The following is a 12,243-nucleotide window of genomic DNA, read 5'->3' on the forward strand; positions in this document are numbered from 1 at the left end:
AGAAAATAGATGAAGCCTCTATGCAACCGAATCTCAGAGATCCGAAGAAAATTGGGCATAAGTTTACACAGGAAACCCTAAAAGAGCTGAAGATTGGTGAAAAGGATTTTCTGTTGCCAGTTGAAAGGAAATGCTTTGAGGAGATGCTTGTAAAACATGGGAAAGCCTTTGCTTTTCAGCCGCATGAGATAGGTTATGTTGATCCAAGTGTAACAGCGCCAATGGTGATCTTCACTGTACCACATGTGCCCTGGAACCTGCGGCCGATTCCAGTACCAAAGGCTCTCTTGCCAAAGCTGATGGAATTACTAAAAGAAAAGATCAGGATGGGAATTTTGGAGCCATCATGCGCTCCATATTCCAACAGATGGTTTACCGTGCCAAAGAAAAATGGAACATTGCGCTTCATTCAAGACATGCAACCTGTAAACAAGGTCACAATCAGGAATGTGGGAGCAGGTCCGATTGTGGACGAGTTTGCAGAAGCATTTGCAGGGAAAGCTATATACTCTATGGGTGATCTGTATTCGGGATATGATCAGTTCCAGCTGGATATACAAAGCAGGGACTTGACCACAATGAAAACTCCTTTGGGATTGGTAAGGATGTGTACCTTACCACAGGGAGCCACCAACTCAGTGGCGCATATGATGAATGGAATGAATAAAGTCTTGCGAGACTTCATACCACAAATAACTATGCCTTTTCTGGATGATGTGCCAATAAAAGGCTGTGATGAGAAAGACAAAGATGGGGATTTGGATTCAAAGGGGTGCCGCAAGTTTGTGGTGAATCATATAAAGGATTGTGATATGATTCTATCCAGGCTTGAAGAGGTGAATCTTACTTTATCTGGACTGAAATCAGTGTTTGGGGTTGGTGAAGTGCTAATAGTGGGGCATCTTTGTAGTACTAGTGGACGCCGACCTTGTCCAGCCAAGATAGATGCAATACAAAGAATGAAAGAGATATGCATTAACGTTACAGAGCTGAGGAGATTTCTTGGTGCATGTGTCTTTTATGTTATATAGATCCCGCATTATGCACATGTAGCAGATCCTCTTTATCAACTTTTGAGGAAAAATCAAAAATTTTTGTGGAGTGCAGCACATACTAAAGCTATGCGGAAGCTGAAATACCTGCTTCAATCATCACCTACTCTAAGGAAGGCAGATTATGAGTGTGGCAGGTCTGTAATTGTTACAGTTGATACTAGTCCTACTGGGATAGGATGGGCAGTAGGGCAAGATGATGAGGATGATCACAGGTATGTAATCAGATTTGGAGCAAAGGTATTAAGCATTCGTCAACGAAAATATCCGCAGATCAAGAGGGAGTTATGGGGAATAGTCACTGCTCTGAAATGTGAAAAAGAATATCTTATTGGGGCATCTGTACTTGTGGAAACTGATTGCTTGCCACTCCTTGGGATGATTGCAAGCTGCACCACTCCAGATATTGCTATGCTTAGGTGGATTGCCTATATCAAGTCACTAAATCCTGAGTTTGAGCATATTGCAGGAAAAGATAACCCAGTTGCAGATATGCTATCAAGAGCCAGGTATGAAGATGAAGAAGAGATGATTAGTGACATTGATGATGTAGGTACAAAGTTCTATACTACTGCATATGCAAAAGGGGACCATATTTGCTTATCAAATGCACTTGAGTCTTTTAGTGAGGAAATGTATGAAGGAGATTGGTTGCTTATTAGTCAATACTTGAGTACTTTGACAAGACAGGAAAATTGGTCTGACTCAGAATTTAAGAGGATCCGCAGAAAGGCATATGGGTATTTTCTAAAGGATGGGTACCTGTGGAAGCATCCTAAGCAGAGGAATGCTATGCCACAGAGAGTCATATGTGATAAAGAGACTCAAAGGGAGCTCATGAAAGAATTCCATGAGAGTCTCTGGGCTGGACATCGAAGTGTGTGGGCCACCTTTACTAAAACAAAGGAAAGATATTGGTGGAAAGGAATGTACAAGGATATTTCCCAATATGTGGAAACTGTCAGAATATGCAGCGGAAATGATATCCAAACTTGGGTAGACAAGAGCAAGTAGACTGCAGAAAGCACAAGAAACACTGAGAGATGTGTGTAAACTCTTCTCTATACACAAGATCCCGGAGATAACTGAATGAGAAAGTGGAGGAGGATGGGGGGCAATATATACAAGCCCATGAGGGCAGTCGGCCAGCTCTGGAAGAGGCCCACGACTGACTAAATGTCCACGACTGCTGAAAAACAGCAATCGGCCAGCATCTGGTGCCCCACGTCTGCACAGAACAAGTCGGCCAGCACTCAGATAGCCCACGACTGCTACAAATGCAGTCGGCCAGCTTCAGAGTGGTCCTGGCATCACCTGGCAGCCCTCCAGCCACTAGGAAAAAATGGGAAAAATAGGGAAAAAATACGGGGAGTGTGGAAAAACGATATACGGGCGGGCACACCCACAACAGAGGCCCTGGTGTATACAAATAGACAGGAGATGACTTCTAACGCCCCCTCTCAGCTCCTGGCTGTGAAACCAACCCCAGGGAGCTGGAGTGCCGCCTGAGCGTAGCCTGAGGTAGAGACTTCGTGAAGAGGTCCGCCGCATTGTCCTCCGTCGAACAATAAAGTAGCAAGATGTCACCCGCCAAGATCTTCTCACGAACAAAGTGATACTGTATCTCTATATGCTTGGTCCGGGCATGGAAAACCGGGTTCCGAGCAATAGCTATACAACTCTGGTTATCACACTGGATGACTGTGGGCTCCCTCTGTGGAAACCCCATCTCGCCAAGCAGCCTCCGCAGCCATACAACCTCACAAGCAGCACCACAAGCAGCCCGATACTCTGCCTCTGTCGAAGAAAGGGCAATAGTCGGCTGCTTCTTGCTGCTCCAAGAAACCGCTCCTGAGCCGAGGGTAAAAGTGTATCCTGAAGTAGATCTCCTCGTGTCTGGATCTCCTCCCCAATCTGAGTCACTCCAACCTTGGAGCTTGACTCCATTCCCTCCTGTGTAAAAGAGTCCCAAATCCTTCGTACTCTGCAGATACCGCAAGATCCGCAATCCTGCGTCCCAATGAGTCTTCAATGGCGTCTGCATAAAAGAGCTCAACAGCCCCACGGAGAAGCTCAAGTCCAATCTGGTGTTCAGCAACCAGATCAATGAACCAACCAACTTCCGGTACTGCGAGGCATCAACTGGCTCACAAGGATCTGTAACGGTTAACTTTGTGTTCGGGTCCATCGGCAAAGTAATAGGCTTGCAATTCTCCATCCCAAAGGCCTCAAGCAACTCATGAACATACCGCTGCTGAGAGACGAAAAACCCCCTCTGGTCTGCCAGATCTCCAATCCCAAGAAGAAGTGGAGTAAGCCTAAATCGGTCATCTCAAACTCCTTTGACAAGGCAGCCTTCGTCACTCCAATGTGCTCCACATGACCGCCGGTGAGAATGAGATCATCCACATAAAGGATGATGAGTGTGACCATGCAGCGTTCCCGAAAGAGATACAGGTTCGGATCTGCAACCGATCTCTGGAATCCAGTCCGAATAAAGAAGGAATCGATCTTCTAATTCCAAGCCCGCGGAGCCTGCTTAAGACCATACAAGGCCTTACGTAACCTATAAACCATCCCTTCCGATCCTGGAACAATGAAGCCTGGAGGTTGCTCAACGTACACCTCCTCCTGCAGGTCACCATTAAGGAACGCCGATTGCTGGTTACTCTTTGCATCTGCAACACGAATCAGGAATGAAGAGAGAATCTGAGACATACATACGTCACAATCGTGACATTCCCTCCCATTTAAAATAAAACCCATGTGTCAAATGATCCGTTTGTCAAAGAACTCCTGAAGAAGATTAGGGTACTGCTGCATGTCTTCATCTGTTTGCCAAGTGGAATCAGACTCATCCAAATCCATCCACTTCACAAGAAATTCTGTAATCAACTTTCTTCTTGTTTCCTTCTGTCGTACGTCAAGAATTACTTCTGGAATAAGGATAATATGGTCATCTTCAATTTCTGGTACATATGAAGATATGTCTAGAACAAGCGAATCTCCTTGAACATACTATTTGAGCCAAGAAATGTGAAAAGTCGGATGAACCTCCCCCCATGAAGGTGGAAGTTCCAACTTGTAACTGACAACTGAATTTTTCTTAAGAATCTTGAAAGGTCCATAGAAGTGAGGTCGCAACTTTGGAAAAACCGACTTCACTGTTTTGTAGCGGTGAGGTGCCACATACAACAAGACCAAATCTCCTCCTTGAAAATCTGCATGTCGACGATGCTTGTTGGCCTGTTTTTGATATTTTTGTTGCGCATGGTCGAACTTGCACAAGCACATCTTGCATCTCCTGAACCAACTGATCTGCCAACGCCACTTTGTGTTGTAAAACAAAGTTTGTAGGCACAAGAGGAGTATGCCCATATGCTGCTTGAAATGGAGTTAATCTAATTGCTGAATGATGGGAATTATTATAAGCAAATTCCAGGAGTGCCAAATAATCTTCCCATGATGCCAAACGGGCTTGAATGTAATGTCGAATCATTTCTTCCAAAATCTGATTGACTCTTTCAGTCTGTCCATCTGTTTGAGGATGATAGGTTGAATTGAACAACAAATTCGTGCCAAGAGATTTGAACAAAGACGTCCAAAAATGTCCTTTGAACTTTGGATCTCTGTTAGAGATGGTCTTTGGCAAGCCATGCAATTTGAAGACATGTTGTACGAACAATGACGCCACATCTGGGGCTGAAGCAGCTTTCTTGCAAGGAATGAAATGCGCCATTTTGGAAAATCGACCAACCACTACAAGAATCTGAGCATTGCCTTTGGATGAGCGAGGCAAAGTGGTGATAAAATCCATACTGATACTTTCCCATCTCTCATTGGGAACTGGCAAAGGTTGAAGGAAACCTTGAGGAAGTTGTCGAGAGGCTTTCATTATCTGACACGAATGACAAGCTTTGACAAATTTGATAACATCTTGCTGCATCTGAGGGCCTCCTTAAGTGGACACTAGGAGGAAGACAAAAGACAAGACTATGACATGACAAAAGATAAGACCAAGACAGAGAGACTAGACAAGGATTGAGAGACAAGCTAGAAGACAAGATGGACAAGACTAGAAGACAGATATAAAGACTGATAGACTGAGAGACAAGACATGAGAGACAAAAGATCCTGAGACACCCCTCCTCAAGTGATATCCTCATATGGGTCCACAAGGATAGGGACAAGATGGATCTAAAACAAGACACAGTCAGATTGATAGACAGATAGACAGACAACAGATAGCCAGACAGACAAGACTAGATAGACAGAAGACTGACTGTAGACAAACAGATGGACCTTGAAGACATCCCCTCCTCAAGGGCAATCTCTGCCTCTTGGGTAGGGACAAGAGAGAGGTCAAAAAGCATAATGAGTAAGACACTAGAACCCCTTGACCTACATCATCGGTGGTCAAAGTGGTAGACAAGAAAGGTGAAATAATCAGAAAGCCCATTCCTCATCATGTGAATGAACAGCAAGATCTGCTGATGTAGATGCTGCAGCAACATGGGCTGAGGTAGATGCAGGGGCTGATGTAGAGGTTTTAGAATAGCAGTCCTTCTCCCGGTGATTATCACGGCCACAAATGGTGCATGGCTTTCTTACCTTAGAACCTCCTTTCTTTGCTAAAAATGCAGTGTCAGTTATCTTTTGTTGTTTTGTTCTTTCCTCTTCTTGGAGAGCATTGATGATACCTTCAAGAGTAGGATTATTGTGATACTTGAAGGTAGTGACAAGAGTAGCATAGGTGTCAGGTAAGCTTTTGAGAAGCACAGCAATAGCAATATCTTCGGAGATGGGGGACTTCACTGATGCAAGCTGAACCATAAGACTGCGAAAATAATTAACATGAGAGGCTATAGTAGCTCCCTCCTGCATATATAGATCAAAGAATGATATCATAAGTGCAATCTTAGAATTTTTAGAGCGGGGTCCAAAAAGGGTATCCAAAGTGATCCATGCTCGAGAAGCAGACTGTATGTTGGAAATGTGATGAATGTAATCATCTCCAAGACCGAGCAAAATGATAGCATAGGCTTTGTCATTCTTGGCAGTGGGAGCATAAGTGATAACTTGCTCAATGTCAGAATCTTCGGGAGCAGCAGGATGAACAACGTCCCAAAGACTTTCTTTCATAAGATGGCACTTGATTTTGATTTGCCAAGTATGAAAGTTGGACCCATTGAATTTGTCGATAGACATGAGAGAATGAATAGAAGAGGCCATGTGGGAAGGTCTTACCTCTTGCTAAAATGCAAGGGCAGTGTCTATTCCCTTACAAGATTGCAGAAATGAATGAGAGAAGAGATCCAAACTGTTTTTAGAAGCCGGCTCTCTCACCACTTGTCAAGGCCATAGCATGTGACAACCTATCGAGGTATGAGGAACCAGCAGTTTGCAGATATGAGCATGAACAAAAAGGAGACAATGCACAGTACCTTAGACTTTTCAAGAAGAAGCGATGGCAGAACTGAATAATTAGGCGGCCTGAAGGGGAGAAATGCGAACTCAAGATCGTGAAGAGCTGTGTGATATACTCAGGATTGTTGTAGGGGGCGGCGGCGGCAGCTGTAATCAGGGCGTGAGCAGACTGTTGTAGAGATAGACAGCTGTAGCAGTCAGCTGCAACGTCAAAAACAGGTCGGCCAGGAGCTATGTATGAGCCTGAACACGTACAGGCTTCCGTAGCAGTTGCTGGAAAACAGGTCGGCAGCAAGAAAGTGGCCGGACGGCAACTGAACAGACCCGGCCTGAACTGGATGTGAGTAGGCTGGTCCTAACAGCTGAGCGCAACTTAGGGAGATGGTGGCCTGAAGCTATGGCGGGCAACACAGGACAAGAGCAGCCCGCTCTGATACCATGTAGAAAATATGAAAGCAAGAGAAAAACTAGAAATGAAACAAGAACAAAATGAAAGACAAAGAGTTACCTTGAGATGAGTGTAGACAAGACACAAGATTGATTTATTCATTGATGTGACACCTACAATTTATAGGTGAGAAGTACAAGATTGAGTAGACTCACTTATGGGATAAATGTAGAGGTGCCACATGGCACTAGACTCAAGACACAAAAACTGAACTGAAACTAGACTAGAGAAATAGTACACCTAGTGTGCACTTATTTCCAACAAACGGGCTGCTGAGAAGAAACGCCTCGAAGAGGCAAGCGGCCAACAGCACTTTTGAGAAAAAAAAAACGCAGATCTGTCCACCTTGTTGAAAACGCAAAAACGCCGGAGGGAGAGGAGGAAGCATCCAACACTAAAGATCATCGGTGCTCTGATACCATGATAGAAAGTGGAAACACAAGAGAGAGAGAGAGAGAGATGGAGAGGAAACACAGGTGAGAATATGCTCTCAATATCATCACCAAAAGGAATACATGTCTCAAGCAAGAGGGGAGAACCTCGTATGTGAGGGACTGCAGCAAACAAAGCTAAGCAAGCAGTGAGAAATGAGGGAGGCAAGCCAGCTATATATATGCCTATGAGTAGGCAGCCGACTGGTGATAAAATCCTCTACTACTGGGTAAATACCCAAGACTCCATAAAATGGGAAATAATGTGGGAAAATATATATAAGGGGTGACTAGCCCCTCTGACTAACATGGTCAGCCCTAGAGGCTATAATAGGACACCAAACAGGAAGCCAACAAGAAGGAGATGATGTCTAACACAAAATCCCATAGACTTGTGCCAATTAATGATGGCTCCTGCTAGCAAACAAAACACCTCTAAGGCTGTCTAGAAGGCACAAGGACATGCATGTGAGGCCTCCAAAGACACCGCAGTATCATCTACTAGCTCCGAGTCCAATAACTCTTCCTTTGTACATAGAGGCAACTGAGGACCAAGACTCCTAGGGTAGCCCGAATGAACCTACTCATAGCCTCTGTTACTATGAGGTATAGTAAGGGAGCTAGGGGGCATCCCTGCTGCACTGAGCGGGAATTCTGTAAATGCTCACCACGTCCCCCGCATGTCAAAATTGTGCTATGAGACTCCCTGTACAGGCATGAGACCCCTCTAGTCCAGTCCTGGGAAAACCCCATACGTGTGATCAAGAAATCCACTGTGTCCCAAGCAATCATTGAACCCGCACCCTCGTGACAACAGACTTCACATGCTTAACCACTATAATACACGGCAGGCACGTCACAACTGGGTTGAAGTATTAAAGCCTAAAGGCTTTCTAAAATAATACTGAATTTCTCAATCCTATGCAGGAAAAAGAAGTTGATTAAGATATATGTCTTGCAATCATCATTTCATTAACAGAATGTAAGGAAAAACACACTTCATCTTGGAAGTTATAAGGGAAGACTCACGATCCCAATTCTCTGGTTCTGCGAGTCAGATTTGATGTACATGCTCGACGATGATCTCACACAACAGAAAAGTTGCACTACACCTCGTCCTCCTGCTATCAAGTGCTTGCCTTTGGCATCCCATGCTAGACAGTTGACAGGTCCTCCAAATTCTACCATCTGGCCAAAAAACAATTAGAAACTTATTGTGCCTTCTCTACACACTTCCTTTACTTACAAGCATAAATATTGTATGCATACATAAGACATATACAAGGAAGCACAGTGAGCAGGCCCACACTTCCTTTACTTGCAAGCATAAATATCATACGCATACATAAGACATATACAAGCAAGCACAATCAAATGTTTCAAACTATAATAGCCAACTTTAATACAAATAAACAAAGAAAAACTTTTCTCATACTAATTCCTTTGTAGTGGATGGATATAAAACATCTATTTTGGATGTTATGCATCCATTTTGAAAGAAACTAGATTTTCAACATATATTTTTAAATGAAATGGACATCGAACATCCATTTTGTGCCAATTTGGATGTTGAACATCCATTTTGACCATAAATACCATTGCATATATAAGACATACACAAGCAAGCTCAGTCAGTGTGGCTATCGCACCATGCTTCCAAGCACATAGTGTGAGTTAGAACCCCAATACCTAAGTATGATGCATAACTCTCAAATACAAGCATTAGTGGTCAATCATCCAAGCAGAGAAGGAAAGCCAGATTCCTGCCTCCAATTTCAAAGACTAGTTATCCTTGGGGCATGCTTAAGCATCCTAAATTGCAAACAAGAAAGAATTAAAGCCTTGGGATCGGGCTATAAAAAAGTGCCCCCTTTCTCTGGTTTTGTCTCAGCCCAATGCGTGTACATAAGACACGCGGGGCTGTTCGATATTTATCACAACCCAGAATGAAAATAGATGAGAAAACCACCTGCAACAGCTTGCCCTTGTCCGACCAGACGAGAATGTTTCCATCTAGGGAGCAGGAGAACAGGAGGGATGCTGAATAGGAATACAGGAGGTCTGTGACCCAAGCCTGGTGACCTTGCTGAATCCTTAGCTGTCTGCCGGTTTCAACGTCCCACACCTTAGCAGATGGATAATAAACCCTAAGTATCAATCAAATATGGTGAGAAATAATTTCGTATGGAGAAAAGAGAGGACCTTAATCTTCGCGTCCTGGGAGCCACTGTAGATCTCCTTGCGGTCTTTGTTGTAAGCGACGCTCAGGATGGGGCAGCCGTGGGCGTTGGGGATCCGGCAGGTTACCTCCATGGCCATCACGCCCGTCCGCCCTCAAGCGCGGTGCTGCAAGAGCCTGTTTCTGCAGCATGTGTGCAGATACGCGATCGTCTCCACGCCCAAGGTGGCAACGTTGCTGCACGGTTTTCTAACCAAAGGCTTTTGCTCTATTTTACATGAAATACGCACCCAAACCTTTTTTGTGGGTTGCATTAATTAATTATTCAATTTTCAAACCTCGGACACTTGTAAGCCTTTCGTTTTGCATGCACGTGTAATCCCTTCATTTTGCATGTGTTGTATTCTATTTGCTCATCGTCGTCTATCTGTCCCGTCTTCTGGAACCTGTGCTCACGTTTGTGGCTTTCGATATGCTTAATGGCCGTCTTCTGAGATGGTATGGCACAATTTTCTCCTGGAGCGATTCGTTATCACCGATTCTGGGATGGTATGGGATGGTCACGTGCTTGTGGATTGCTCCCAAAACAATTTCCTTTCTGCATGCAACACGTATTAGGTTTGGGCTCGTTTGGGTTTCGTTCATTGGGCTTCTGGAGCGAGTTGTGGAGGAGCGAGTCGTCAGGTGGTTCGTTTCGTTGCTCTTCTAGAGAGTTCATCGTCGTTAAAATTCCTGGTTGTGGCTCTTCTCAATGGTATGGAGAGCTATTTTTCTTCACGTGCTTCTGGATTGGCAGGTTACAGTTCTTGTGCCTATTTAATGAACGCTATGTTAGTCTTTTCAGTGCATCTATTTCCTATCACTGTTCGTATTCTTCATTTCTGTTCCATTTTTGTGATTCTGTTCTGTAAAATGGCTCCTAAAAGGAAACCCATGAATGATATAACAAACTATATGTGTGTTGATCATCGTCCCTCCCCCATCATGGTTTCTGATGTGCATGTTCCTCATTCAGATGGAATTCGTGCATGCATGCAAAGTCCGCCTTGATTATCTCAAGTTTCCAATTGTCCTACGGCATCTACTGTGCCTAGAGCCATCTCTGTGAGACCTCGCATCACCACTCCACTCACCGGATGGGCCTTCTGGAGTCCGTAATCTTTGTGCAGTGAAGCAAACAGCCAGATCGTCCGGTGTATAGTTGCTCCCTTATTTTCTGTTGTTATGCTCTCGTTTTTTCCCCACCTCATTCATTGAATTGTGTTTCTGTCCAATATGCAGGAAAGTGAATAAATATGTTTGCACAGTGAACCCTAAACGTTGTATGTTCCGTTTTCGTGTAAGCTATGCTATGTATTGTCCACCATGTAGAATTATCAAAATAAATTAATGCAGTCGATTTGATACGCGGACTGTATTTACGCAGAATTATAAGAATTATGAGATATTTATTTTCGTTTCTTTTTTTAATATTTATCTATTTTTTTAATAAATGCATAACAATTTTTTTTAGTCAGAATAAATTAATGCAGTCGATTGATACGCAGACTGTATTTATGCAGAGTTAAAAGAATTTTGTGATATTTATTTTCCTTTCTTTTTTTAAATATTTATGCTTAATTTTTTTTATAAAAGCCTAACAAGTTTTTTTAGTCATGCGCACTCCATATTTTTTCCAAAAACTTCTTTAAAATTACCAAACTCATACTATAAGACAATAAAAGAACAAATGTTTCTGTTCGATATGTAGAAAGAAAAAATTGTATTATTTATTTATTTATTAGAACTCTGTAAAGTCAATAAAAACTCACATTCTTGAATTAAATAACATACAAAATCTGCAATTCATAGGACTGTAAAACCTTTATGTTGTACTGTAAATGTCATTCATACAACATTTTAAACGATAATTGTTTCAATTTTAAACTCTCGTGAACTGTAAGATTGACACACTCGGATAAGAAAGGCAAAAAGCCAGAGACGTCGGAACCGTCGGTTCACAAGATACCTAAATTCTCAAAGCAGAGAAAAAAACAAGGCTACTTGAAGTATCTATGACAATAGGTATTGGGAATGGTGATATTAAATTGTCTTGCTGGGAACCATTAGAAGAATTCGTTAGAATGGAATGCTTTAAAGGTCTTTTTGCTCTAGAGAAGAGGGGCACATTAAATCACTTGCACTTTCAAATGGTAGCTAGTTTAATGGCACCATCTTTAATTAGCATAGGTAAAGCCATAAAGAGATACTTGGGGTGGGATGTGTTTAAACTTGAAGGTGGTCTAGTGATGTGTAGAGGCCTTCGACAAATTAGGATGCACACACTAGAAGGAATGATAGGCTACTGTATGAAGGATTTGCACAAGCCACACTTTAAATTTTTCTCACACAACATCGCGACTGAAGAGATAACAAGAGGTAGCTGATAGCTATATGCTTTGTATGGCCAAGCAGACTTAAAATAAAGGTTTGCCTATCACCTGTAAACTTATTTGAGAGAGCTTATGTATATATGGACAACTACATAGTCAATAAACTGGGAGCCTCATTACAAAGCACACTTTTGAAGATGGTACATACGGGTAAATACTACTCGGCTGCTTCATGGATCATTCCCAAAACTGGTTCCGGCATGAACAAGCAAAGATCGGCTACTGTTTGGAAAGTAATGAAACTCCCTCACTTGACCCAATGTATCGACATCGA

At 43.0% G+C, this 12,243-nt stretch overlaps 1 protein-coding gene across 2 annotated transcripts in view; it reads right to left on the minus strand.

The window, feature by feature from the left end:
* LOC147623533 (uncharacterized) overlaps positions 1-9,808 on the minus strand; it is a 111,194-nt gene extending 101,386 nt beyond the window's left edge. For both annotated transcript variants that reach the window (XM_086821714.1, XM_086821713.1), the window contains exons 1-3: positions 9,561-9,808; positions 9,328-9,483; positions 8,388-8,546 (exon numbers count right to left, since the gene is read on the minus strand). In XM_086821714.1, coding sequence (XP_086677840.1) covers positions 8,388-8,546; positions 9,328-9,483; positions 9,561-9,677 — 432 coding nt within the window. In that variant the 5' untranslated portion in view covers positions 9,678-9,808. The remainder of the gene's footprint in view (positions 1-8,387; positions 8,547-9,327; positions 9,484-9,560) is intronic.
* Between the last annotated feature and the right edge of the window lie 2,435 nt (positions 9,809-12,243).

The sequence above is a fragment of the Cibotium barometz genome, chromosome 27 (assembly GCF_041138505.1).
Source record: "Cibotium barometz isolate CiBa-2024 chromosome 27, ASM4113850v1, whole genome shotgun sequence".
In the NCBI taxonomy this organism is placed as follows: Eukaryota; Viridiplantae; Streptophyta; class Polypodiopsida; order Cyatheales; family Cibotiaceae; genus Cibotium; species Cibotium barometz.